The 26,969-nt window shown below is 31.5% G+C and overlaps 5 protein-coding genes across 6 annotated transcripts; 1 reads left to right on the top strand and 4 right to left on the bottom strand.

Moving 5' to 3' along the window:
• The first annotated feature begins 3,298 nt into the window (after nucleotides 1–3,298).
• Nucleotides 3,299–4,628, top strand: LOC139085636 (rhodanese domain-containing protein CG4456-like). Its single transcript, XM_070633728.1, has 3 exons — nucleotides 3,299–3,450; nucleotides 4,190–4,349; nucleotides 4,438–4,628. The coding sequence occupies exons 1-3, from the start codon at nucleotides 3,318–3,320 to the stop codon at nucleotides 4,547–4,549; spliced, it is 405 nt and encodes a 134-aa protein (XP_070489829.1). The 5' UTR covers nucleotides 3,299–3,317; the 3' UTR covers nucleotides 4,550–4,628.
• A 494-nt stretch (nucleotides 4,629–5,122) lies between these two features.
• LOC139085580 (protein AAR2 homolog) lies at nucleotides 5,123–6,439 on the bottom strand. Its single transcript, XM_070633665.1, has 3 exons — nucleotides 6,300–6,439; nucleotides 5,988–6,237; nucleotides 5,123–5,930 (listed from the first exon to the last, which is right to left on the bottom strand). Exons 1-3 carry the CDS (start codon nucleotides 6,370–6,372, stop codon nucleotides 5,174–5,176), a joined length of 1,080 nt encoding a protein of 359 aa, XP_070489766.1. The 5' UTR covers nucleotides 6,373–6,439; the 3' UTR covers nucleotides 5,123–5,173.
• A 790-nt stretch (nucleotides 6,440–7,229) lies between these two features.
• Nucleotides 7,230–9,540, bottom strand: LOC139085579 (uncharacterized). The gene is made up of 3 exons (XM_070633664.1): nucleotides 9,481–9,540; nucleotides 8,210–9,416; nucleotides 7,230–8,072 (listed from the first exon to the last, which is right to left on the bottom strand). Exons 2-3 carry the CDS (start codon nucleotides 9,410–9,412, stop codon nucleotides 7,269–7,271), a joined length of 2,007 nt encoding a protein of 668 aa, XP_070489765.1. The 5' UTR covers nucleotides 9,413–9,416; nucleotides 9,481–9,540; the 3' UTR covers nucleotides 7,230–7,268.
• A 384-nt stretch (nucleotides 9,541–9,924) lies between these two features.
• On the bottom strand, nucleotides 9,925–16,700 carry Usp15-31 (Ubiquitin specific protease 15/31). The gene is made up of 5 exons (XM_070633655.1): nucleotides 16,321–16,700; nucleotides 14,893–15,075; nucleotides 13,991–14,777; nucleotides 11,880–13,810; nucleotides 9,925–11,536 (listed from the first exon to the last, which is right to left on the bottom strand). Exons 1-5 carry the CDS (start codon nucleotides 16,627–16,629, stop codon nucleotides 11,486–11,488), a joined length of 3,261 nt encoding a protein of 1,086 aa, XP_070489756.1. The 5' UTR covers nucleotides 16,630–16,700; the 3' UTR covers nucleotides 9,925–11,485.
• Nucleotides 16,701–17,634: 934 nt separating this feature from the next.
• LOC139085609 (uncharacterized) lies at nucleotides 17,635–26,838 on the bottom strand. Of its 2 annotated transcripts, none has more exons than XM_070633695.1 (7): nucleotides 25,970–26,838; nucleotides 25,443–25,683; nucleotides 25,280–25,364; nucleotides 19,245–19,294; nucleotides 18,752–18,856; nucleotides 18,328–18,350; nucleotides 17,635–18,254 (listed from the first exon to the last, which is right to left on the bottom strand). In XM_070633695.1, the coding sequence occupies exons 1-7, from the start codon at nucleotides 26,341–26,343 to the stop codon at nucleotides 17,885–17,887; spliced, it is 1,248 nt and encodes a 415-aa protein (XP_070489796.1). In that variant the 5' UTR covers nucleotides 26,344–26,838; the 3' UTR covers nucleotides 17,635–17,884. The 2 variants fall into 2 exon arrangements, with proteins under 2 accessions (XP_070489796.1, XP_070489797.1); XM_070633696.1 differs by having other exon boundaries at nucleotides 25,455–25,683.
• Nucleotides 26,839–26,969: the final 131 nt, after the last annotated feature.

Here is a 26,969-nt window from a genome sequence, read left to right as displayed (position 1 = left end):
TGTTTGAAGTTAGAAAACAGACTGAATTATTTATATGAAGGGGTCAACAACTATAAAAGGGGAAAATCAACTAAATGTTATTGCAAATATAATTTGAATATTAAACGACAGTTGAGATATTCTTAAAATTTCTTGAAATTAAATTAAGCTACAATTACGAGTCTGGAACCAAAATAGAAAGCTAATACAGCCAGAATACAGTCTAAACTTCCAGCAACTCTAATGGATACATTCTTAAGTCAAATTCTAAACAAAACTGCAGCTTTGACTAAATTTCCTCAACAAATTTCCGTGTGGGTGTCCAAAATTTATTATAAACTCAAAGAAAAACAATTTGTTGTATCATCAATTCAGTTCTAGTTAAAATCTAGTATCTAGTCACATAAATCAGAACAAGGTAAAGCTATAAATTGAATGAAAAATGAAATGAAATAAAAATTCAGACACAAAACACAGAAATAAAGAAAAAAATGTTAAATTTAATTAATGAAACTTTCTGTAGCCTCATCACTTTGTTTGACACACAAAAAAAAGTGGACGTTGGGGAGATAAGTATGGTAAGCAGCAAAAAGAGAGCTTTTATTGTGAAATATTGTAGCTTTATTTCTACTTTTTGTACGATTCATCCTTGGACAAAAGCGAAATAAAAATCGAGTTTTTTCACCCTCAAAGCATTTTTTTTATGTTGGAAATTTAAAGTGAGGAATGGGAATGTGGGGGTTTGTTCATATGTGACGTATGTCGTGTCTTGTTGGTTCGGAGTGAAGCCAAATGTAGGCGAATCTGTCGGTGCAGAGAAGGTTGTGTTAAGTGGTTAGGCAACAGATAACGGTAGACTGGATCTTTGTTACCACCTTTTGTGAGGACTTGGTTCGATTCCCATCCGAAGCCTCAATCTTTTACATAGAACGTAGTCGGAAATACGAGGATTCGCTTCGAATTGAGAACCATTGGTCATTTTCGAAGTAAATTGTATATCTCAAGATTGTTCCCTATCTCACAGCTGTAGGACCTTCCTTGTAACTTTAAAATCTTGGTTTAGGGTCACAACCAGGAAATACACGAATCCGTAAAATGACTTGATCCATGACTCACCACCTCTTCCCATCCAATTACATATCCTCCATATCATTGACTACTGTACATCACATCCAAATGCCCACCAACAGCACAAAAAAAAAGGCAAAAAATATAAAAAAGTTTCCCTTACCGAATGTGTCACGACATGAATAAATGAATTAGTCGCTTAAATGAAAAACTATGGAAATTGTTACCCATCCGTAATTAAATTTTTTTCTTTTTTTTTATTATGTAATTGAATTCAACACCATACAATTAATGACATTCATCATTGTTATCACTCATGGTGCTTAATATTGCGGTATCGATTTTTTGCACTTTTTTATAGGCTGTCTGAAAAATTTAATTTAATTATATCATTTACTGTAGTTTTTTCAATGCTGGACAGCAGAATGTGTTCGGTAGGGACAGCGCTTAGTCGCCATATCCACAGTAAGACGCGAGGTTGCTCTGATGGCACTGTAAAGGTGGAATTCAATCCATTTTTCATTTAGAATTAGAATTAGGAATTAGATGATCCAGCTGATAAGTTCAATTAGCAATAGTGCCTTAATAGCTCAGTTAGCAAGTTGCGGATCACGAAATTAAGTGTTAATATAAACCCCTAGGTTCAAATCCCAATCAAAACCCTGTTTGTTTAATCAAAATATCCAAAATTACAAACATCCAGTTAGATCCAGTTCAGACCATAACCACAAAAACTGTTTAACTTTTCAAAACTTTTTGTTCCAATTCTCTAGCATATATCATGATTGTGATGTGATGTTTTATGATAATTAAACAGATTGCACAATAAACCGCTTTTCAATCTAGACTTTTGCATCCAAATCCAGTTGCTGCTAATTTCGTATCTGTTGTTTACTAAAACAAAAATCACAATGATTTATGTTAATTTTTAGCTGATTAATGTGGTTAAATTCATTTATATATGAAATTGAATTGTGGCAGCTAGATTGATGTGCTATTTTTGAATGTATGTATTGCAATTCCGCGATGCATATTTTTGTGATCTGGTGGAATTTTTTGGCTATTTGGTTTAGTGTTTGTTTAAAGGTGGGTGTTTAAATGATTTGAATTAGGACTGCGATAGACAACCTTTGTGCCGTCAACATTCATTGGTAATACCTTGAACCATGTGCCATGTACGGTTTCGGTCGAGGCTTATTACCAAGGAGAGTCATGGCAAATAAAAGGTTGTGAACCACTGGAGTAGGGGCTTGCCAGGGGGAAAAAGGTGTTACAACTCCTCATGATTAGCTACTGATTTTTCAGCCCTTGGAGATTAGGGGTAGTCAAAGTATAATTGTGAAGTTGGTTCTGAATTGTCGAGTGTATTTCTTCTCATGGTACAGGGAATTTTGGTGCCAACGACCGAGCTCGGTGCCGAGATGTGTGCTTTAAATGATAGATTCAAACTACCCTGCCTAAAGGGTTTCAGCTCCACAATCAGAATAAGAATGATAACTTTTAAAGCCACTCCAGATGTTAACTCCAACTAATCACGCACATTTGAACTAAATATTTCAAAATATACCTACGCAATTAAAATTTCAAATCCTTAAAAATCATCATAAATTCATAATGACACAAACACGTTTCCTATCCCTAAAAAGCTCGTTAAAAAATTTAAAAACTTTTTAAAGCTTTAATTTCCAATTCAAAAACCTTTTTCATTAAATTTACAGCATACATATGCTACATAGTCACAAATCATAAATTTTTGCCTTCTTCTTTCAAGCTTTTTTCACTTTATGACTTCATCTATGATGTTTTTTTTCCTTTTTAAGCCAGTCACATTCATACATGTCCTATTACGCTGCTGCGACAAAAAAATATAATTTATAGTCATCCATGGAAGCTATTTCAAGAGCACCATATCACGCGAATGGCTGGATTTTTTTTATGCGATTTACTTATGCATATATGCTGAATTTTTTGTGTGTTCGGCACCAAATAGTTCTTTAATGAGATGCATTAAGATTTTGCTAAGGTTTTGCCATTTTTTTATTAGCATGGATGTACAAAAACAGTATTAAGGCATAACATACAATCCATAAAATATTCTGATCAATGACCTATACATAAAACTACTTATTCATGTTATTATAGTTTTGCTGGTTGCTATCAAGTGTGAAAATTGCCAAAAAATTATCGAATGCCGTCAATTGTTTGTTGATTTTTGTTAGAAGCGGCTGTTCCTTTGTTATACAGAAGAAAATATTTTTATTTATTTTAAAATGAATGTTGAAGTTGCAACTTATCATGAGATTATTGAAGCAATTGTTGACCAGGAAGTGTTGTTGATAGATGTTAGAGAACCTCAGGAAATTGCTGCAACGGGATCTATTCCTACATCTATTAATATTCCACGTATGTAACTGGATCTTTGGTTTTTTTGGTTACGGAAGGTTCTAGACGGAAGGTTCTAAGCTGTTTGAAGATTTTGAAATAGTTCAATGAGAACTAGAGCCAGAAAAAAGAAAATAGCCTGCAACAGAAACTTGTTTAACCTCCTAATTACCGCTCTTCGACTCACAGCGGATCAATAAGAACTAACCATCATGAATGACTATTAAGCTGAGTTTCTTGAGAGCTTAACACCATGCGACTCAACACAATCACCAGGATACTGACACATCGCTACCGTTTAACAATAGAAAGTCGCAGCTACGTAGATGACAGTGTCATTTATGTGCAAAAATGAGATTTGTTGAAGTGTCCCACACGGACAAAGCTCCGTTAATTTTTTCATGTCATCGTATCATTTAAAATGACAACTGTACATGGGAAATCTCATACACAATTCATGTTGATGTCTCGCAACTGCAATGCTCACCTAGTCTTCCCAAAAGTGTTAATAGTCATTATTATAGTCGTTTGTAAATGACGTCCGAATCCAAAGGTACCGAACTTTTTGACTGAGCACAATGCAGTCGGTAGAGTACCTCTGTGTCCCTGAGTTGCCTAGATGACTGCTTTTGTCTCATTTTGTAGGTCAAAAATCAAATTTTGGCATTCATGGTCACCTTCTTCGTGACGTCATTTATAAACGACCCCCAAATACCTTCACGAGTAAGTATCTGTATTTTATGTCCCATTTTTTTTACAGTTGCAAGAGTTCCACAGGAATTAAAACTCTCGAGACTTGCATTCGTTGCAAAATATCAACGAAATAAGCCAGGCTTATCACACAAATTAATTTTCTACTGTAAGTTTGGTGATCTGTCCCAAACAGCAGCCGAGGAAGCCGTAAGCATTGGATATAAAAAGTAATACATGTTGCATGACATATAAATTTATTTTTTTTGCAATTTGTTAGTTCCATTCATTTCTATTTTTATTTATTCCCACTTACAGTGTACGTAACTACAAAGCAGGATATTCTGAATGGACGTTTAAGTGGAACGAGTGGGACGATTATGTAGATCCTGAGAAATTTAAGCAACAAGAGAGATATAAAGAATTGTAAATTGTATCCTATTTATCCCGAGAATTGTACTATTCTTAACTTAGTTTGTTCATACTATTGTTCACATTGTATCGTTTTAGCTTGTAACTATTTTAAAAGTTTAGTTATGTCTCTCTGGAGATGTGGATTCTGTTTTTAAAGTTATAATTCTGAAGACAAAACCAATTTAAGTCTCTGTGTTAATAGATTCACATCAGTTATCGTGTTTATTGTGTTGTTATTTAACTCAATGGCAGCAATTTAATGCCATAAAGTAAAGGACGTTATGGCTTAATGCTGTTGAATAGACAAAATGTATTGTTTGGAATCCTGATTTTTTTTCTTTCAGTTGCTTATGATTTATAGGAGTTTCAGGTGATTTTAGACAGTTTTTGGATTCGCTATTCACTTCTTGCTTCCTTCCGATTTTACAAAATTTCTATTGCTAAAAGATTCATATGACCGTTATTTGAAAATTCAAATTAACATTCAACTTGAAGTTGGCTCCAGAGAAATTTCAAAATTATTTTGACCGTTACCATTTTCACCACAGAACTCACCAAATGTTCCTGCCATGTGATTTAAAAGACATCCTTTAAAAGCATAATTAAAACATTTTATTTCACAATTTAGCTTGAAATACTTTTAAGTATCAATTTCCACAACTTGTGGTAAATCTTCTGGATCTTCCTCGAGAAGATCATCAAATGTCCATGAAATTGCTTCATCTAGGTGTTTTTGTAGTGAATCAGATATATCTTTACAGCCATTCATTTCCAGATTCTTAAGTAAATTTTTTATGTCTATATAAATTGTGTTTGTTGAACTTTGCTCTATAAATTCAATTGGAATTTCAGGAATTTGATGTCTAATAATGTTCACAAAATGTCTATAAAATGGCTTGTATTTCTCAACAGCTTGCTCTGAATTGCATAAAAGTGACACAATTTGACGCCAATGAGCTAACGATTCAATTGATAATGTACATAGGTAGACGATAAAGGAAAACTGCAGTTCCTCTAATAAATTAGATTTTGTTGTGATTTCATTGACAAGCTTGTCAATTAAATTAATTGTGTCGACATTATTTAATGTCTTCTCTTCTGGTGATGAAAACTGATTGTATCGTTCGGGTAGTTTTGAGTATTTTGGCTGCGTTTCACTTATTACTTCCATATTTGGCAAGTACATTGACTCATCGTCAACTGAACGAATTTTGACATTTCTTATTGGAGTTGCATTACTTCCTCTTGGACGATCCTTATCTGGACATGATTTGAATTCAACTTCGTTCCTTATAATACCAGTTTCGGGTGACATCCTTTTTATTGATTCCTCAGTTAGCAGATTTGTTAGGTTTTTCCATTTTCCGATATTTTGATAGTCATAAATTGCTAGAAATCTAATTTATTTTATTAAATTAATTGGAAGTCCTTAAAATAACTCATATTTGCATTACCTGTCTAAATTTTTAAGATTCTCCCTAATTCTCTGTTTTTCCACCTCGACGTCTCCTTTAGTCCTATTCTGTAGTTCCTCATTTTCGCGGTTCCATTCCTTTACCAAAATTTCACCATTTTTGAAATAATGCACGAATCCACTTCTGCTGACTGATGGATTTCCATATTGATCCTTTGATGAGGCATAGACGAAATGAACTCCTTGGGGAATAAACTTAACTCCTCTAAACTCTTGTGTGATATTTATTGCTGTAAGTTAAAGAATTTTTTTATTAATTCGTGTTTTTAATTTAATTAAAGCAATACTTTACCTAAAAGATCTATTCCAAATTCTGTATAGTCAGGCGCTCCAGTGACAATTAGAAATGCAAAGTTTTTGTCCATTTTGAAGACGTAAATTAATTATTTTGAGGAGAATATACGATTATTGTTGAATTTGTTTGTAAACAAAAGTGGTGTGCAACTAAGAATATTGGTTTGAAAATTTAATAGCCGTTGATTTTTTGAATATCAAAAAGTCGTTATTAGAAATAATCAATATTCTTAATTTAGGGAACTTAATTTGAGTAGAAAATGCTATATGATTCATACCCTTAAAATCAAGGACTGAATGTTAACTGTATTATTTTACTACAATTCAAGCATGAGAATGTCCATGAATTTCTAAGCAATTCCAATAAATCGTCAGTCAATTGATAAGAAGTTCGGCTGATTCGACGCATTAATTACTTCCCCAAATATTAATTGATAGGAATCATAATTGTTATCTAATTTTCCCTAATATGAATAAAATGATAAGCTACTAATAGGGGTGAACTTAGCAATTTTCCATATATTGTTCATACTTATAGTTTCTAAAAATTAATGGATACGCTTCTGTTCATGTTATCAGAAAATTTACCAATTTAATTATGCAAATAATACCTAAACAGTATTCACAAAGCATTAATCTAGTTATGAGGCTTACAAAAAGGAAAGGTGATAGAAAGTTCTTTAAGGCACAACGTGAACGTGTAAGGATGTTGGCCATCAATAAAGCATTAATATACCTCAGAAGTGTGCTACAGACTTCAATACTAAATGGATCAAACGACTTCCAACACTTGCCAAAAATTGAGACTTTAAAGCTAGCCAAGAACTACATTTATATCCTACAGAATAAAGCACTTGGCGTGGACTTTACGGACGATCAATATATTACGACTTTATCATACAATTTAAAGAATAGCACAGCTAAAATGTTGAGGAAAGTCATCATGTCCAATGAATAAGTTCCTGTTTTATTCGTTCAATACAAATTTCAAGTCACACAGTGGACATAAGAAAATATCAAATTTTAATGGATGTTCTATGATTAATGATAAAATCTCCAATGACGTAACACTTTCCCGACATTGCTTACAGAAGTTTGTACAGTCAAGTGATACAGGCAAATTAGTTGTGACACAACGCTTCAATTTATGGCTTGAACTGCATTCTAGCTGATCATCACCGATTTCTTCAAAACAGAAGCTGCACATTTCAGGCTGGACCTTCTTCCCCTTCAATTTTTCATTGCAGATATTCAATGTCTCAAAGAGTTGTGGCTTCAGTGTCTCTAAGGCAGTATTAAATGGTTCCTTGTCTTGGACTGAATTGCAATATTTAATGATGAGTTTCTTAAGGCTTCTTATAACTGTATAGTGGGCATCAGTTAATGTCTTTGACTTGAACATGGCATTAAGCAGCAATTCTGTATTTATTACACGAATAAGTTCACCAATTGATTCTTTTGACTGATCAATAATGTCAAAAATGTTCCTGGATTTCATTTGATAGTAAATCAGCTTAATATTAATCAGCAACAGTTGAATCTTAAGATAGTAAAGGAACTTGTAATTCATAGCAATGTCATAATCCATCTGTTCCAAAACTCCAAGCGTTTCTAGCTTATTTGATCCTATGAATCGAATAGCTTCAATGCAGTCAATGTAATCAGTCATTCTTAATGTTGGATTGTTCAAAATAATTTGTACTGGATCATGTTTTACGAATAAATTAATTGAAATGTGGTTTGGTTGTTTGTTTATGAGATGATCGTAAGCCTGTGAATGGAATAAAGTATTGAGTTACAGTTTAAATTGCAGTTAAGTGTCTCGAATTGTGTGATCTAAAATAATTAGAATTAAATTTAATCCCAGGATTAATTTTAATCCTAAGATTAATTTAAGCTGCAACTTACATTCTGTGGATAACAACTCAGGAATATCAGCACATTATTCTTAGAAGCACCGATTCCATAAAAGGAATAATTGCTGGATATGTCCAAATCATCCATCGCAGAATCAAATTCAAGTCTGTTAAAAGTACTTAACATCATGCGGTCATTCTCGATAGTCAACTGGATGTGATATACTCTAGAATTGAGAGTACAAAGCATGTATTCAAGATTATCACAGAGAGTAAATCCAGTTATTGTCATATCGACATATTTGCTGCATACAAGTTCAACTTTGTCTTCTTTTAAATGGAAAATTTCAAGTGTATGTCCTTTACAGCAGAACAATATGGTCGATGTCTCATGATAGTCGATTCCAATGTAATTTATTGGCTGTTTTAGCTTCCCTTCAATCACATCAACTTTCTGAATGTCATTAACAATTCCATCATCTTCAATCTCTACAGAATATCGCACTAAATCTCCTTTATCTGTGCTGCAGACAATGTAATGCTGATCATTCATATCCATCCACTTCAATTTGTTTCTGCCAATTCCTTCAATCTTTATTGACTTCATTTCAGCAACTGTATCATCCTGGATGTGATAAATTATCAAGTCATCACTCTTAGTTGTACAAATGAGGAGTTTATAGTCTTCAAAAGGAATCGCACACCACTCAAAATTGCTGAATGTGACTTTACTTAATGTTTTACGAAGCACATCCAGTTTTATGATGTCTCTTGGAGGAATTTTCAGTGAACTTTTTCTCAATTCAGAGAAATTTACGTCAATGCTCTTTAATTCACAGGTATCATCGTTGTAATTATAAAGCTCAATCAGTCCTGATGAAGTTAGACATGCCAAAATGTAGCCGGTCTTTTCAGCAAAAGGCGACATTTCACTTTTCATATAATGAGTATTTCTTAATGTACAGTCAGGCAGTAAATACGGATGCATCATGATGTAGTTCTTTTCATTGTGATCAGCACTGTCGTAAACTTTATTCTTATTGACGCTTAGTTGTGGATATTCAGTCGGCTTTGGTGTTTTAGTGCTGGACAATTGAATATTTGTCGGCGTTATATTATCGTGATTATAGGAAAATACTTCACATGAAAACTTCATACGTTGGATTAAAAGATCATCATAAGCTTGCAAATTGAATGGATAGACAATGTCATCGTTTGAAATTGTAACACCAATTGTTTTTAAGTTTTTGTCCATTTTTCTAGAAAATTTGAATTTTCGCATAAATTTTAAGTTAATTGAACTGTATTTCATGTGGAATTTACCATTGAATGCTTAATGTCTGTAGATGTCTTATTATTTCATGAATTTCTTGTGTAATTCACGAGTTTTAATTAAATATTTTTGAAAAATTCACTATTTGTAAATTAAATCTTGAAATTCACCTCAAAATTCAAAATTCACCACAAATTCAAATTTAAAACGACCGTTACAAACAACAATATGTTGTAATGTAAATGAGCATAATTTTTTATGATTTTGGCCTAAATAACAACATAACAACATAAAAACAATAAAAATTTTCTCTTCTGAATTACTTTTAAAATTTTTCTTGCTTTATTTTTCTCAATATCTTTTTAAATATTCACATAAAATTCATGCTTTGAAATAAATTAATTAATTAATACACAATAAAAATATTTTTAATGCAAAAATTGCACATAAAAGTATAGATAATGCTAAGCTTAAAGAAAAAAAAAGTCAGCTGATAGAATATAATTTATAAGAAAATAAATGATGAATTTAAAAGCATATTTTAATGCGGTAACATAACATGTGTCTCTGCTTAATTAAGTGTAATAATAATATTAAAAAGGAATGCAATTTTAATCATATTAAATAATTTAATCTATACATTTTTCTCATTGAGGTTTTCCTTCGTACATTTTTTTTTGATTAATTAAGATTTTATTATTTTTTCATTAATTTGATTCAACTTTTTTTTTTGTTTGTTATTAATCTGTGAATGGCTTACGTTTCAATTTTAATCTAACCTACTAGCTACATACTTTCTTAATTTATCAATCTTTAGCCGCCAATATAAACAAAATAACAAAATTTTAAAATATTCTTTTTTTTTTTTAAATTGCATCACAATTACGTGAAATTTTTCTTTCGTTTTTTTGTCAATAAAATTATTTAAATATTTAACAGCATATTTTTCATTTAAAATTTCTTTTAGTTTTTTAATAAAAAAATTTCCTCTTTTCCACTTTGTAAAATATCAAATTGGTTTTTAAAAAGACTTCATTTTTTCTCTCATTTTTTTTGTTTTTGTTTTTATGTCTTGAAATAACTGTAGAACTAGTAGTTTATATAAAAGAAGATTTATACGAATAAATAATATTCTCTAAAAATCCTGATCAAAAATTGTTTGATTTTTTCTAAACTTTTTCTTTTTTTTTTGTTTCTTGCATCAAGTCTATTAGAAAAATTGGACAGTTGTTTGCTTTAGTATATAGGAATTAAAAGTTCAGAGTTGCTATTTTCTTTTCATTCAGTTCTTTACTTGATTTTTAAGCGACTAGAACCTCTTGATAGAATTTTAATTTTTAACGACTTTTCAAAATTCAAAATAATAACGGTTGAAATTATTTTGAAAAAGTCTACCCAGATGACTGAATTTTCCGGTATTTTTTGAATTTTGAAAAGTCGTTAACTACCCAGATGAATGATCTTTCAAAATAATTTCTGACGTTATTTTTTAAATTCTGAAAAATCGTTAGAACAAATCCTAGAAATTTTTTTAATCTCAAAACTAGTTTTACTTAAATGATGACAAACTAGCTACAATCGACTACAATTTCAACAAAATGATCATGAAAATCACATTTTCATGTGAATTTTATTGAGCATCACAATGTCATAAGCTTAATAGTCATCATCTACAGAACTACTTTACATATTCCACAAATTGATTACAAGCTCTATCCAGTCACTTAATCAAGCAATTCGTTTTTGCACAATCATTTCTTAACTATTAATATGCCTCATAATACAATATAATTTTCAATCTATGCGACAAAAAAATTGCCATTAATAGCAACTCTGAATTGTAAAGTAAAAAACATTTAAAAAAGAGACGAAAGGCAATCGATTCCCATAAAAAATCATTGTCCTTCCAACGTCTAATTGTTCATCTATAATCTATTCTCTTTGTTTTTCTTGTGATAATAAATGCAGGTTTTAATGTGTTTGACTTGTTTTTTTCAAGATGAATAATTGAATTATTATTTACTAGAATTAATGAACTTTGTTTTGTGTGTTTTTTTAATTTTTTGGAGAAACTGTAATTAATTTATGAGGAGTCACAGGAGAGATCTATTAAAAATGGAAAAGACCTCGTCAATGAAAAATGTTCAAGTTAAAAAGTCCGCATTAGTTGCGGGATCAAAGCGCATTTTCCGTAATTTTACACAGACATCCTCAAGGTATATCCTTTAAAGATCAACAATTTGAGGTCCATATTTAGGTACTGACAAGCAACTGTCATGTCAAGTTTAATTTCTTTTGAGTCGAAATTTTAGTACAATTAGACAGCATATGCTTACAGTACCTATAAAATGAAAAGTACGACTAACGGACAGAATAGACACAAAATCTCCTGAACTCGGAAAATGCGCCAAAAAAGAGAAATTTATACATTCAATAAGCTAAGACTCACCCAATGCGATCGATTCTCAAGTAATGAGTCATCATCTAATAAACTTTGTTGATCTATGTACAACAGTGTATCTTTACTACATGAACTTACACCTCTGATTCGGTAATCCTTATTTGTTGTTGATGCTGATGTCATTCTATCTGTATCATGTAGCATGTAATTTTTTGGTAATGATGTTGATGAAATGTCTTCGATACGATCCATTAATAATAAATCGGATATTTTTATTGCTCCAATATCGCTATGTCGATTGCTCGTATTGTTATTCTGATCATTCCATAGTAAATTGCTAATTTTATGCTGCGACATTAAATCCTCAATTTTATCGCGCTCATTCCTTATCATTTCCTTCTCCTCTTCATCAATTTTATGGAAGCCATTGTGGTGCTGTTTCTCTGGAGGCGGTGAACTTGTGCAAATTTCAACTTTCACTTCAATTTTTTGCTCTACAATTCGTTCCTCATCATAGTCATCAACATCAACATTATTATTATTATTATTATTGCCGTTAACCATAATTTCATTTACATTCTCTTCTTTAACCTTTTCATCAACATCGTCATTACTACTGATGCTACTTATTATGCTACTGTTTTCATTATTATCGACTTTTATGGAATGCTCAGTCATTTCTATTTTATCATCAATCTCTCCATCAATCGGTTGATTAATTAACTCACTACATGACGTAACTTCTGGAATGTCGTCACTGTCAATTGCCTTTATATCGTCGATATTTAAAATTGCTTCTAATTGTTTACTTTCGTCTACTTTGGTGTCAATTATTATTGGTTCTGATGATGGTGGATCGGCACTAATTTCAGTGGCTTCTTCCACTTTTAAAGCATTAGCATTTTTGACAAGATTTGTTGTTATTGTTGATGTTGGTATTGTGGACGGCGGTGCTGTGACTATTTTTGATACCCAATGTTCACCAGAGCTTGTACTGGCACCGGAACTATCAGAATTCTCATTAGCTTTTCGTCGTTGATAAAATAACATATAAGCTTCATTATTAACAATTTTTTCTGGCACTTCTTCAGGTTTTATGTGTGACACTCGTTGATCATCAAATTTATACCATTGCTGATCGTATGGATTCTTACATGCTGCTGTATAATGTCCTGTTTCTAATGTATCACCTTGATGGTAACAGACAGCATATAAGTCATATTTATGGTCCTCATGTAAAAATGTTTTCGTTAATGTTCCTGATTTGCTCGATGATTTTGTGGATTTACGTGACAAACTTCCACAATTGCTATTATTACTACTGTTGCTACATGTATTACCGTCGTTGGTGAGATGCCAAGTTGACATATCGAATCCAGTTAATGGAAATTTAACCATTGTTGTGAGCTTTGATACTTGAGATCCTTTTAACTGTTGTTGACGGAATCGCTTAAAATGAATAACTAGAATATCGGGTAAGGACCAAAGGCCTAATGTCTTAACGACTGGTAAATATTTTTGGCAATTTGGGCAACGCCAAGCGTCTTCAGTACTTAATGTTTCAGCTTTTGTATAATGATCAAGACAATGCTCTAATGTTAGTTGACTACTTTCTGGTGAAATTTCCTTCTCTTCCTTTACACTTCCATGCTCAACGACATGATCTTCCATATCAGAAAAATATTTTTCAGGCTCTGTCCATTCCAATGATAATTTAATGTGTTGTGGACCAGAATCTGATGGATGTACTGACAATGCTAAATCAACCATATCAGTTAATAGTGGATGTTCAAATTTGGATTCAAGATACGTATTTGGATCAGCTGATCCTTCCTGTAGATGTAGTTTAAACATTTCATTGATTGGTGTAGAATAACTAAATGTTTCTGGTTTTAGCACCGATGACATTTCCTTTAATAAAGCTTTTTGTAGCTCAGTAAAAGAGACATCTCGATTGATTTTCATGCAGAATATGGAACCTGAAAAAATACATAAAAAGTTTTTTATGAGTTATCTATAAATCTATCAATAATATGGCAATAAATATCGCCATTAAAGTTATGTATGCGCTTCCTCTTTGGAATACAATCAAATTCTGCTTACAGTCTTCAAGCATGTCGTTCCAAAGAAAATAGCACTATGTATTAATGGAATCTTACCGAATCGTTTGGTGGTACTTTCTTTGACATTAGCATTTACAAAGCATAATGCAACCTGTGAGTCTTCGACTTTATCGGGTAGTTCAATGCAGTAAACGCAATCATCAGTTTTTACATTTGATAACGGATGTGAGTCACAAAATAATCTCCCAAATCCAGATGACGTACATTCAGTGAGAATCATACGTTTTGATTCAATGTCAGTATCGGCATGTAATTGCTCCCTTAATGCTAAAACGGATGATCCTTGAGATACACTTAGTGACATACGAACTTGTTTTGGTGTTTTAACATTATAAACAACATTAACATTGACTGACTGTAATGTTAGTTGAGGCAATTGTACTGAGACACAATGAAATGGATCAAATGTGTTGCTTTGCTTATGACAACGAGGACATGTCAACGACGAACGAAATTGTGCACGAAAAACAGCTTGAACAAATGAGTTATTACATCTCATATAATTTGCCAGTGTCTCCGCCGCAACAATCTCATCCGATCGTCCATAATTATTCTTTATCGCTTTATACTTTCTCTTCGTCGCTGTATTCAGATCCTCGTGAACTTTATCAAGCAGCCAGAACAAAAATTCCTGAGCATCATGCTGTGTAGAATTTTTGAACTGTGACCCGTAGCGCTCAACAACATCCTTAAATGTTGTACTATAATCCGATGGATCCTTACATGTCCATAATGCTTTCAGCACTAATGCAAGTTGTTCTGTTAATTCACCTTTTGTTCCGAATTTCCTTGAATTGATTTTATTTCGCTTTCGTAAATCAGCCTTTAATTTGAGAAAAAAATAGCAAAAAAACAGACACAAAATAAAATGAAAAATGGCATTGAATTGAAATAGAGCAAAATGAAAGCGTCAGTAAGCTTGTAACACATTCATTTACCTTATATTGATCAAGGACAAAATATTCGGCTAGAATGTCTGTATGACTTAGACATTGCAAAACTGCATTCATAAAGCACGTATTTCCATGATTTCTAATGCCCATAACACCCGGAATTGAGTCGGCTGGTAAATGTACATAATTATTCAAAGGCGGTACCCGATCATTTTTGGCATTGTTTGGCTGTAATAATAATATAGATAAGAATGTAAATATTTGCAGACAGGAGACGTAACAAAAAGTAAAGTTTCATTTAAATAAACGAATAAGAAAATAGACACAACCGTGACTTGATAAGATAACAATGAGAACTCAAAATCAGCATCATTTAATTATTGTAAGCATGAACGTCCGATAAAACGATGAATGAAAGATTATTCTTACAATTACGAAGCATGATTTTAAGGTGCTGTGAATATTTCGACAACAAGAATCGCGAGTCATTGTGTATGGCAGATTTATGATCTATGCTTATCTATTGCTCCATGAAATATCGCGCGTTTTACGACAAAGCTAGATGAATCAGGCGATAACCCAATAAATTTTTATCTCGTGACATTGAGCTCAATTAATAGTTATCAATGACAATGATTGTTTTAATTTAGAGAATTTTTTTCTCGTGCTGTGGCTTAAAACATCTTTTTTTTTTTCGCAGGCAGACTTAGTTGCTGACCAATATTATACACAGATAAATGAATATGTAAATATCATTTTCATTGAGAGACGACGTCGAGAAACTGGAATCACTTAAAATATTTTTGTGTTTTTTTGGGCGGCATCTCTCACAAATACACAATCAGCACATAAAAATGTATGTTATTCATAAACAAGCTTGTTTGATGCATTTTGTTTTCTCTCTCGCATATTTCTCATTGACTTTGGAATTTCAATTATTTCCTCATAAAAAAAAATAAATCACATTGAACTCCAGTGTTTGCATTCTTTATGCTGTTTCATTTTTTTTATCGACATCATTATCGCTATCTTACATTATGGACGTTTATGCAACGCGAATATTTGCTTCTGTATGATAAATAACTATGACATGATAAATACTACATATTCAAAAATCGTTGGTGTGAATTAGCATGTGATGATGATGACTTAGTATACTGGGCTATTTTAAGCTATTTTTATTTTTTTTTTTTGCTCTTGTTTCACCAACATATCACGTACTCAATTATGATAATTTTACAATGGTGAAATATATAGGAACAACAGCACACAAAATAGTTAGTTTGATTTTCGAATGAAATGGAGAAAAACAGTCTAAAGCAATTTTGTGAATCATTCGAGCGAGTCCAATTTTATTTTATTTTTTTTTTTTCATTTCTTACGATAGACAATTTTTATTTCCATCTCTTTTCCTCTTACCATGTCATGCTATATGCCATAAGAATCGCAAGTATGAATGAAAAATGTACTCACGGTAAAATTTGTAATTTGCTGTATATTTGCAATAATTTTGCGAAACGAGGATTTCCTAAAGATCTTTTTAAGGGTGAATTTTCCTTTATCTATATTTTCATCATTATTTATGACCACTTTATCACTTTTCTCGTCATTAATTGCATCATTTTTGGGCTTCTCTTCATCACCACTAAATTTCCTTTGAAAAGTTTTGCGGATTTTTCTTTTTACATTTTTCAATGTATTATTTTTATTATTCTTATCAACATTGCATTTATCCTCCTCGTTGGCCTTTAATTCACGCGGATTTTCGTTAATTTCAGACATATTTCACGATTTTCCCGATTATTAAATAAATTTAGTAACTTCATTCATATTTTTACGTTCAACCTGCCTAAAAGAACTAACTCCTCTATAATTTTACTATTAAGGGGTATGAATGTCAATATTTTTTCGGATTTCTGATTCCCCCTTGACAAATTTTTAAATCTGTGAATATCTAACGACATTTTGTCCGACTACGCGATTTTCCACAATTTTCACAATTTCTCGCCTGATTTTTGAAATATTGTAATCATAGCTTGCTTTGTTATCAACATTAAAGCCCTAATTTTGTCCGAAAAAATTTAAAACTGTACAAAAATATTAAATGCGCTTTATTGCCTCACAACCACATTCCACGTGCCATTTGTACTAGTTTGTTGTTGGCAAAATTGACAGGTCCAAAAATAATTCAGCTCACTTAAATATATAAAGAAATCATGGTGTTCGCTAAAACATGGGAGGACTTCGAGATTGCAGCCGAAGCTATGCTTATGGAGAATCCAGATAAATGTAGATACAGCATGAAATACACACACAATAAACAAAAATTAGTGCTGAAAGTGACGAACAATCAAAAGGTATAGGAATTTAATGTGCCAATATTTTTGCAAATTTTTCAATGAATTCTTTTTTAATCCTTAGTGCATACAATACAAAACGGAAATCCAGCCTGATCTAAAGAAAATCGAGAAGTTTACTGGCAATGTCATGAATCATATTACAACGAAACAGTGAAAGTCAGACTGCATTCCAAATAATTTTTTCTTTGAATTATTAAATTTTCTCTTAATTTAAGAGCTTTATGTTACTGAATGTTGCGGTGAGACCATTTTTTATGTTCAAATAATAAATGCTATGAAAAAGAAGTTTTGATATGTGAAATAAAATCAAGAATTTTCAAGATCCAGTTTCAAATTCAATAAGCTCAAATTTGGCTATTCAAGTTACAGATGATCATTGGTAAGTCAATCTACATATTCTTCGTAGTGTTTGAAATGAAACAGGCAGTTATCATTTAAATATTTATTTTTTATTCATCGATAATTTCAATTTTACACGTATATTCAATAGTCTTGCAACTTTCTGGATCTTTATAAGATACAATGAGTTCTTATAGGAATTGATCCATTGGTTCATTAGACAAGAGCATTTTGAGCAATCCTAAAAGTTGCAAATCTAAAGAAAATTATTTTAGAGAGTCCTTAGTTTATTGACTAGCTTTTATTTCTATATATACAAAATGAAATCATTTAATTGCTTAAACTACTCTCCAAATCATATCATCTCCATCATTACTAAACACATTTGGTTGCACTCGACTGATAAGATTGCTTGAATAACTTTCATCAATACCGTTCTGCATGACTTCTTTGTTTGTGAGATTAAGTCTTGGATGTGCTGTCGGCAATAATGAATGCTGTGATAAATGAGGATCAATATTTTTTGGAAAGTGGAAGTTGCTATTCGTTAAATTTGTCATGACTTTCTCGTTCGTTCCGTTTCTTGAGGATGATTGATTTTGGGATGATGATGAGGAACGCTCACGTGGACTTTTCTCGTCGCTATTGCTACCGTCTTTGTTTTTCGATTCCTGCTGTGCTTTCCTTGATCTCTTCCATTTCATTCTCCTAATTTATGAATAAAATTAATAAAGATTAATTAGTGGAATGGACGAATTACATTATTGTGGCTTAATCTTACCTATTTTGGAACCAAATCTTCACCTAATATAGAATGGGGTAGAAAAACAGAGAAAATTTCATGTAAATATTTTAGCAGAACTTTCTTTTTACTTTAAGTAGAAAGACACATTATATTTTATGGTAAAAAGGAAGGAAAAATCAACAAGAAAGTTTTTTTCGTGCTGAGCACTTGTGTAACCACAAAATCAGGATAAAGGACATTTTATGCTTGAAAAATGTGATTTGCTATTTGTCATAATCATGATACATGAAAAAAGACATGACGTGATGAAAAATATTTATCTTTCTTATCTCATTTTTCTTCTCCTTTTCCTCCTGACTTTCTATTTATCACTACGTGTGTGTTTATGTATGTCGTAAGGCTCACTCGAGAGTGATATAGATCATAAAAAATAGTAAAATAGTCAAAATAAATAGAATACCTGAGTTTCAGTTAGCAGTAAATTGCTTGCAACCTCATATCTTTTAGGACGTGATAAATATTTGTTCTGTTTGAATTGCTTTTCCAGCTCTAGAAGTTGTTGTGACTGTAAAGATATAAATTTGATAATGATAATCGTTAGTGAATTATTGTAGATCAGTTGGTTAAGTATAGGGTGTATTTAGAGGTTCAGATTCCATGTAAGGAGGCATAATGTCTTGGTAGAGGATATAAACTAGTCGTATCGACTACATTCTTTGCAAAGATTAAGATATTTGCATTTTAAAAGCGGGAATCTGCCTCAGATTCCTACAAAATAATGAGCTATAGATACAATGGAATTTGACCCTCTCAATCCCCACCAATACACCCGCGCTTAACTCAATAATCAATAATGCCCAAATAAATATTCAGCTGTGCGTACTAAAACATTTATTTTGGACATTATCAACAATTTTGTGATGAAATAAAAATAGAAAGAAAGTAATACTCACTGTAAAAGCAGTACGAGGTCTCCTTGTCTTACCAAATAGACCGTGTTGACCTGAAGAAGCAACATGAAATGAAAATTAAGAAGCTTGTATAAATTTCATTTAACATAAGAGATTAACAGCAACAACAGTAAGCAGCCGACTTTTAATCAACATTCAACGACGATTTTCATTTACACAAGATTTATTTAAATAAACGAAAACCGATTTTTAAGTGATTTTTAAAAGCATTTTCGTATAAAATTATTTGAGCATGACGGTCATTGGTCTTCGTTGACGACGTTTAATAATCACTGTCGGTTTATTACAATTTATCGATTTTCATATTATTTTTATTATTTTTGAGACACTTGACGCGCTCGACGTGCTTAAGTGTATTTTACTTGTACACATAACTAGCTCATAGATTCCCACTAAAATAATAATAATAAAGTTTTTAATTCTGTTAGTTCTTAAATTTTAGGATAAAAGTAAATACCGAATATATTTTGATTGCATCATTAAGAACTTTACTTCTCCGTACAAAATATAATATTGAATAGTAAATAATGATGAATCTATTCCACTCTATTGTTTGCTTTCTTACTCGTTTTATTTTTCAAATGGCTTTTAATCCAATAAGCAGTACGAATATAGACAAATAATCGTTGCATTAAATTTTTGTTCGTGAGTCGACAGCAAATGATTTCAAATCATCTTCCTTCTTTCTCTCTTCTTTTTGTGTTTTGTTCGTAAGGATAATTTGTTTTAATACACAAATAGCCAAAAAATGAACTATGTTTGTGAACAATTAGTATGGTTGGTATTCTCACTCAAGAATGGTGACGCATTTTTAGTTTGGATATATTTTTCAATAGACAATGAGCATACTCGCCTAAATGAGCGTGATTATGAGTAGACTCAATCAATATAGTTGAGAATGTTCAATTTTGTGAGCATATTTTAGAGCTTGCTTCGAGTCTGTTCAAGATTTAGTTTAAAAGATGTTGAAATATCTAATTTACAATTCTTAAAAGTAAATTTTCATACAGAAATGCCGGTTAAAATGGCGAAATATTGACTAAATCAGTCTTCCATTGCTCATCTCATCTTGTTCATATCTGTTAGATTTTGTGTCTTGATCCAATACAACGATAAAAGCATAAGAGCTGCCCAAGAAGAATTGTTTAGAGAAAGAAAGTTTGATTGAACATTAGGCCACAATCTATATCAGTTCCCGGTAGCTCAGTAGCTAATAGCAATGGGCATGTAATTAAGAAGGTGTTGGTTCGAATCCTACTCGACGGACTAAGTTGTGGACGTTTTAACAAAGCAATCGAAATTTGGACAATTAAATACTAAATAATTCAATCCAAATTCAATTTAGTAAAACTTTTAATGCGTTTATCCGTCCATTGATCTAAAAATATGTGACTCATTGTTTAAGAAACAAAAAAAGTTTCAGAGACATTTGAATTACCAGTGGAAATAAAACTTTTTTTTCCAATGTGCTTCTTTCTGCACAAAAAAAAGAGCAAGAAGACGAAGAAAAATCAAGTAAATAATGAACAAACGATTTCCATAACATTTATTGTTATTTCTTTTGTGCTCCTTCCAATATCAATGATGTTATATGTAATGTACATAAAGATAGGTAGAAATTGCCTATTTTCTGCACATATAAATTTTATGTTGCCATTTGTGTTATGCCTTTTTATTTACCAAAGAGCTTTTCGACCCTGGCAAAAAAACTCTCTATGCTGTTTTATTCATTCTCGAAAAAATTTAACGAGATATTTTTATTTCATCCAGCAAATGATGTACTTAATTTTGATTTAGGAACGATTTTTATGTATTTTATGTACAAAACAATGATACGAAATTATTATCTCTTGATGATGCGGTTGGCGAGTAAAAAAGACAATTTATTAGATGACTTTTACTATGTCCATTAGCGTAATTATTTTTTATGATTCATTTTTCTATATGCTACAAACTTTATATTATTTTTTTATATTTCCTCAGCCTTTCTGTTCCCAATAAAACATTTTCTTCTTCTCTTTTTGGTCTCAATCATGAGATTCATGTACATACACAAGACACAAGTTGATTTGCCATTTTGAATCCATCGAGCGAAAAAAACAAGAGCATAAATCTTTGGATAAAATTTTATCCTAGCGACCATTTTCTTACTCGCTTTATGAGAAAGTTGTAGATTTACAAACGATTTATATTGTTGTTTTTCCGCTACGTTTAAAGACAAAATGAAAAATTTCTTCTTTATGATTTATTAAATCCATTTAAATATTTTTTATGGAGATTATTTTTTTCTTTTTTTTTCGTAATACACTTTATGGCCAAAATTATTAAATGAGGCATTTAAAATTTCCCTAAGCAACTATCATGTCATTCGAAACGCCCATTAAATTTTCTATTTATCCCCATTTTCATTTCATTTCATTTACTAATAGGAAGGAAACATGTCGGAAAAATTTTCATCTTTAAATAGTCGTAAGGAAAAAGTTTGTTTTGTCAATTGGGGTTGAGTGGTGTTTTGAACGCATTTAATATGGTATCCGAACTATATTTGAGATTGTTTGAATTAGAATAAATGTCATACAAATTTAGGTTCTATTAACGAGCTGGTTCACTTATTTTAGGTTCTCGTATCGATTTTTCTGGCTAAGCTTCATGTTGTACACACGTTTTATTGATCTAAATTTGCCCAGGAGCAACACTTTCGCCTTGATATGATGTTAAACAGATGAAGTATCTAACCCTAACAATCAAAGAGAGCCTCTCGAGATCTTCAGTACAGCCTACTAATTGAAGGCAAGAAGCTCATTGCCAGGTTAAACTTCTGAATTAAATTTGGAAATGTCTAGGAATTGAACTGACCACCTTTGAGTTACCTCACTAAATTTGACCCAAATTCCTACCGATTACTCCACAGAGGCACTGATTTTAGATAAAGCCTCCTAGATATATTCAACATCACTACCCAATATCGATATTGAACGTAAGTTAAATACACCCAAAAAATCCATTAAACCAATCTCAATATACAGACGAAATGCAGACAATATAACACATCCCATTAAAAAGACAGCACAGAAGAAAGAAAAACCCTCATCATTAGTTCTTGTAGAAAGATCGTAAAGAATAATGCAATGGATTTTAAAGGAAATAATAGCAAACATAGAGTAAAAAGACAGTAGAAAATGGTTTTTCCCTCACTCTAATGCAATTATATGTCAAGTATGGTTGAAAAACACTCTGACGTTACGAGAATGGGAGATGTTTACGACAACACAGAGATATATATTTCTCTTGATTGCCTTACCATTTAATGCTTTTCATGACAAAATAAAAAACTTTTTTTTTCCTCACTCATTCCACATGGAATTTCAGTTCAACTGGGTGGAAATAAAAGGGAAGAACGAAAAAAAAAGTGGATGTATGGAAAATGTGTAATCTACGTTAATTAAACTTAATTTATCTTTTCATCAACTTTTTTTTCTCTCTTTCCATCTCACTCACCCACAGCTTTTTAATCACAAACTTTTTTTTCCACATGGGACTTCTTTTCATCACCATTTTTCCTCTCTGGATGGAGTATAATATGTATGTGGTGATAGCAGAAGCAGCAGCAGCTTTTAATTCATTTTAATGCGCATAGAACTGTATGTATATATAGCAATGATGAGGAGGAATTGAGGAAAATGAGAACAGGAAATTGTAATTCAAGTCAAATTTAATTTGTTTTTTCTTTTCACATTCAAACCATTTTCTAAATGATCCTAAATGACTGCTAATTGGGACAAAGTAAGTGGGGAGGTTTTTATAATTTGATTTGATACCCGAGTGAATCTACTGATGGGTAAAAATGTTTCGGAATGAAGTCATTTTGAAATAAAAATTCTCCTTTTTTTCTCTTTTTGTTGTTTGCACAAGCTTAACTGTCTTTTATAAAATCAATATTGAATCACAAATTAGCTTCAATGATTTTTCCTGTTGATGGATTTAAGAATTTTTTTTTAATTATGGAAATTTATTATCAACATAGAATTGTTATGAATTTTAATGACATTACTCCCTCTCCTTTTGGATTTTAGGGTGGTTTTTAAAGGGATTTTAGGAATATTGCTTCACATTGTCTTATATTGTGGTTGTATATGTTAAAAGAGTTACTGAAAGTATGATTTAAACTTGATTTAGAGGAGTTTGAACTCGATCTGGATGAAGTAGACTTGACGCAATTTTGAACTTCATTAGGGGCTTTTATGAAACGGACCTGGATGCATTATAACTGAGTTCTAATTGGAGCGAGAGGTTATATTAATACTGAACCTAGGATTCCAAAGTTTTAAATCAATTTCTAAAATTTTTGGTAGAACTTTGGGAATCCGGTCTCCGAAAGTTCAAATAGGTGACTTAATCGACTCCTGCTAACTCTTACTATTAATATACAGGATGTTAACACCCAGATTCTAACTCTCCTAACCTCAATGACTGATAGACATCAAAAACATGCGCTTTCTCAAATCATTTCCAACTTTACATCAACTTGTCTTGTTTTCTTCTAAATAGCAGTAACAATGACAAGTGTATCATCATTTAACAAAGAGTAAAGAGTGTGAGGAAGAAGAATAGAAAATAAAATTTCATAGGGTGCTAATTAATCGTTGATTATAATCCTTGAAACCCATAAAACATCACCCGTCAAAAAGTAAACATAAGAAAAATTCTTTTTATTTTTTTGCACAGAAAAAAGGCCTAACAACCCCTAACAAATAATAAAATATAAGCATAATAAATACAAAAAACCTCAGACACCATGCAATCATCGAATTGAGCAATACTTCCCGTCCCTTCCTATTTTCCCTCCCCCTCTTTACATAATACGAAAACTATTTTTCATTAAATGCTTTACAAACAATTAGATGAAACAGATGTAGTAAATAAACATCGAGATCAGGATCGTAAGAGTGTAGAAAAAATTTTTTTATTTGTCAAATTAATCAATGGAAAAATAGAGAAGAATAATAAGAAGAGTTTGCGCCATAATCGCTGTCATCATTTAACATTCATTTCGCATATGTGCACAGTGGATATATACTTAGAGAAATTAGATTTAATTTCTAACTATTATGCTGTGCTCACATAAATAAGTGATTGGAAAAAATGCCAATTTTTAAAATTTATGAGTGCAAACAACGGCAATAAAGTTGTCACAAAATAAAATGCAATTGAAACTTTATTTTTTATTGTTGAAAAGATGAATGGCTTAATTATGAAAGTGTTTGGGTGCTTAGTAGTTTGAGATTCTAGGGTAAATTAGGTTTGGTAATATAAAATGAGTCGCGAGTTGGTCGTTAATTAAAGTTTGAAAAACATTAATTCAAAAGTCTCTTTAGCAAAGCTCGAAGTCGACTTTTTCATCCAAAATTCGAATTGACTTCGAACTCTGCGTCTTTAGAATTTATTTACATCATAAACTTCAATTGATTTGTTAGCAAATCCAAAAAACATTACAAAACCCCTAAGTCACCCAAAACATCAAATTTTCATTCAAAACTTAAAGACTCCAACCCAAACCATTGATCCTTACCGACGAAATCTGATTTATATTTGTTATTTTATTGCTCATTGTAAAGAATTTTCTATGCGATTAGATTATTTTTATAGCAAATTTTATTCATTTTAAATTAAGCATTTATCATTGATGAATCATCATCTCCGCACAGAAAGATATTTTTGGTGGGGAATATTTCTGTGATGATTGAAAAAAGGATTGGCAAGCAGAGAAATAAAAGCAGAAAAAACATTTCATCAGCATGAATAAAATTTATCCAACAATTTCAATCATGTATGGAAATGAAAATATGCAAATAATTCAATTCGTAATCGATATTATCATCACAAATGATGGTATGTGTAATTGAATGTTGATTGAAAGTATTTCGAAAGCGATATTGTATGTCTATGCAATTAGAAATCAATATGATAAATATTTAAATTTTCGCTTTATATTTATAAATTGAATGCATTGTACTTACCAGTTAAATCCGTAATTCGAGGATAGAAAATCCCTGCTTGTCGTATTAGCTCAAGATTTGATAAATGGGGAACGAAACCGGGGATCTAATGAAGTGTAAAAAGTGATATTTCAGATATTTTTTTGTCTTTTTTTTAAAATGGAAAATTCGATTTTTGATTTACACAGTAACTTACGGGAATCTTCCCACTGCCATCAGGACGATGAAATGCTGAATTATTGGGTAACAGCAATTGTGGTTGATACATATTATAGAATTGAGGAGGGAATGCTTGTTGACGCATCTCAGGCGGAATTGGACGTTTAAATGATTCTTCTGATGCAAAACCTTCCGATAAATTTTGGTCTTCACATCCTGGACTGATTGGCGGGCTCGATCTTGTCGATGATATTGGTGAGTCTGATCTGGGGATAGATAATATAAATTTGATTAATTGGAACAAGACTGGCTCTTGTTATTTTTGGAGTCGATGGTAAAATTTGTAACAGAAGAATAAAAAGATTGCTATTCCCTATCGGATTTACGTTTTAAACGTAAACATTTCAATTATCTATTAAGGTTTCTGTATTAAAAGCTTTAAATCTTACAAACAATCACAAAAATGATTAAACTTTCATTGAATTCTAAGTTTCCAAATTCAAAATTTAAATAACCAAATTCACTAAAATACACAAAAATTGTGATCTGTACCTAGACAAATTGTCATCAGGACTGCTATTGAGATCTCTTGAAATCACATTATCCTTATAATTATTATTAATAAAATTATTATGTATCCTTTTATGTACATCCGATTCATTTTCTCCATTCTCATCATTTCTACTTTTAGCTAGTAAAGCATCAATACAAAATGACTTTTTGCTATTTGGCGTCGGCGTTTGATGTAAGTCATGATTGTTGTTATTATTATTATGATTAATTAATCCTTTATCACTTCCATTTTCTTGTTGAAAAATTCGTATTTCGGGCGGTATTGATAGTGGAGGGGGTGTTGAATGATCTTGATCATCATTTGATGATCCAGGCGATGACGAACGTTGATTAATTGGCGATAAATGTGACATTATTGTTTGCAAATTTATTTATATTCCACAAATCACTGCATTTACATAAATTTTATCACTTAATGCTACTTGTTCTGTTGTTTTTTGCAAATTGCCTTATGATTCACTCCAATTGTAGCTTTTCATTACAACATATTACAACATAAAAATCATTTTTATTATGATTAATAAAATTTGCATAGAATTCATGAAATAAGGATAGACCGATTATGCAAATGAAGTCTTGTCTTTATTTTTCACACACAAGAACTGATTTTTTTTTGCTTCTGTGAATGTTACTATAGGTCAGTGTTAAGCACTAAAAATTATGAAGTGTCCATAGATAAAAGAACATCGACTAAATATTACTTCCGATATTATTTCGTTTTACGACTGTCCCGAGCAGAGTCACTTCAATGAATGTGCGTTGTCTGCTGTATAAAATTTTTTTATTTTTTTTTGTGTTCCTTTCTTCTCAACTTGAATTTTTTTCAAGTGGTAACGAATATTAACATAAGCGCAACACAATCAAAGAGCAACTGAACTAAACCTCGTCATTACAAAATATAATAGCTCGTTGTGCTGATGTTGTTTCAAAATTCATTCCAAGAGTGTTTTTGATTAAATTTTTATCGCTTCATAATGAG

Source organism: Chironomus tepperi, unplaced genomic scaffold, assembly GCF_022539635.2.
Source record: "Chironomus tepperi strain 1889 unplaced genomic scaffold, CSIRO-AGI_Ctep_v1 contig_74, whole genome shotgun sequence".
Classification (NCBI taxonomy): Eukaryota; Metazoa; Arthropoda; class Insecta; order Diptera; family Chironomidae; genus Chironomus; species Chironomus tepperi.
Note: the sequence above shows the minus strand (reverse complement) of the source record. Positions and strands in the feature narration are given on the sequence as shown.

Bases quoted from the DNA above. Each gene is read 5' to 3' on its own strand.
- LOC139085579 (XM_070633664.1), bottom strand. From the start codon at position 9,412: ATGGACAAAAACTTAAAAACAATTGGTGTTACAATTTCAAACGATGAC. The intron at 8,073-8,209 runs GTAAGTTGCAGC...TTCCATTCACAG, and splicing joins TGAGTTGTTATCCACAGAAT to GCTTACGATCATCTCATAAA.
- Usp15-31 (XM_070633655.1), bottom strand. From the start codon at position 16,629: ATGTCTGAAATTAACGAAAATCCGCGTGAATTAAAGGCCAACGAGGAG. The intron at 13,811-13,990 runs GTAAGATTCCAT...GTATTTTTTCAG, and splicing joins AAGTACCACCAAACGATTCG to GTTCCATATTCTGCATGAAA. The intron at 11,537-11,879 runs GTGAGTCTTAGC...CATTTTTAATAG, and splicing joins TTGAGAATCGATCGCATTGG to ATCTCTCCTGTGACTCCTCA.
- LOC139085609 (XM_070633695.1), bottom strand. From the start codon at position 26,343: ATGTCACATTTATCGCCAATTAATCAACGTTCGTCATCGCCTGGATCA. The intron at 18,857-19,244 runs GTGAGTATTACT...ATATCTTTACAG, and splicing joins GACCTCGTACTGCTTTTACA to TCACAACAACTTCTAGAGCT. The intron at 18,255-18,327 runs GTAAGATTAAGC...TTCATAAATTAG, and splicing joins AAGATTTGGTTCCAAAATAG to GAGAATGAAATGGAAGAGAT.
- LOC139085580 (XM_070633665.1), bottom strand. From the start codon at position 6,372: ATGGACAAAAACTTTGCATTTCTAATTGTCACTGGAGCGCCTGACTAT. The intron at 6,238-6,299 runs GTAAAGTATTGC...TTTAACTTACAG, and splicing joins ATTTGGAATAGATCTTTTAG to CAATAAATATCACACAAGAG. The intron at 5,931-5,987 runs GTAATGCAAATA...AAAATAAATTAG, and splicing joins AATCTTAAAAATTTAGACAG to ATTTCTAGCAATTTATGACT.
- LOC139085636 (XM_070633728.1), top strand. From the start codon at position 3,318: ATGAATGTTGAAGTTGCAACTTATCATGAGATTATTGAAGCAATTGTT. The intron at 3,451-4,189 runs GTATGTAACTGG...TTTTTTTTACAG, and splicing joins TACATCTATTAATATTCCAC to TTGCAAGAGTTCCACAGGAA. The intron at 4,350-4,437 runs GTAATACATGTT...TCCCACTTACAG, and splicing joins GTAAGCATTGGATATAAAAA to TGTACGTAACTACAAAGCAG.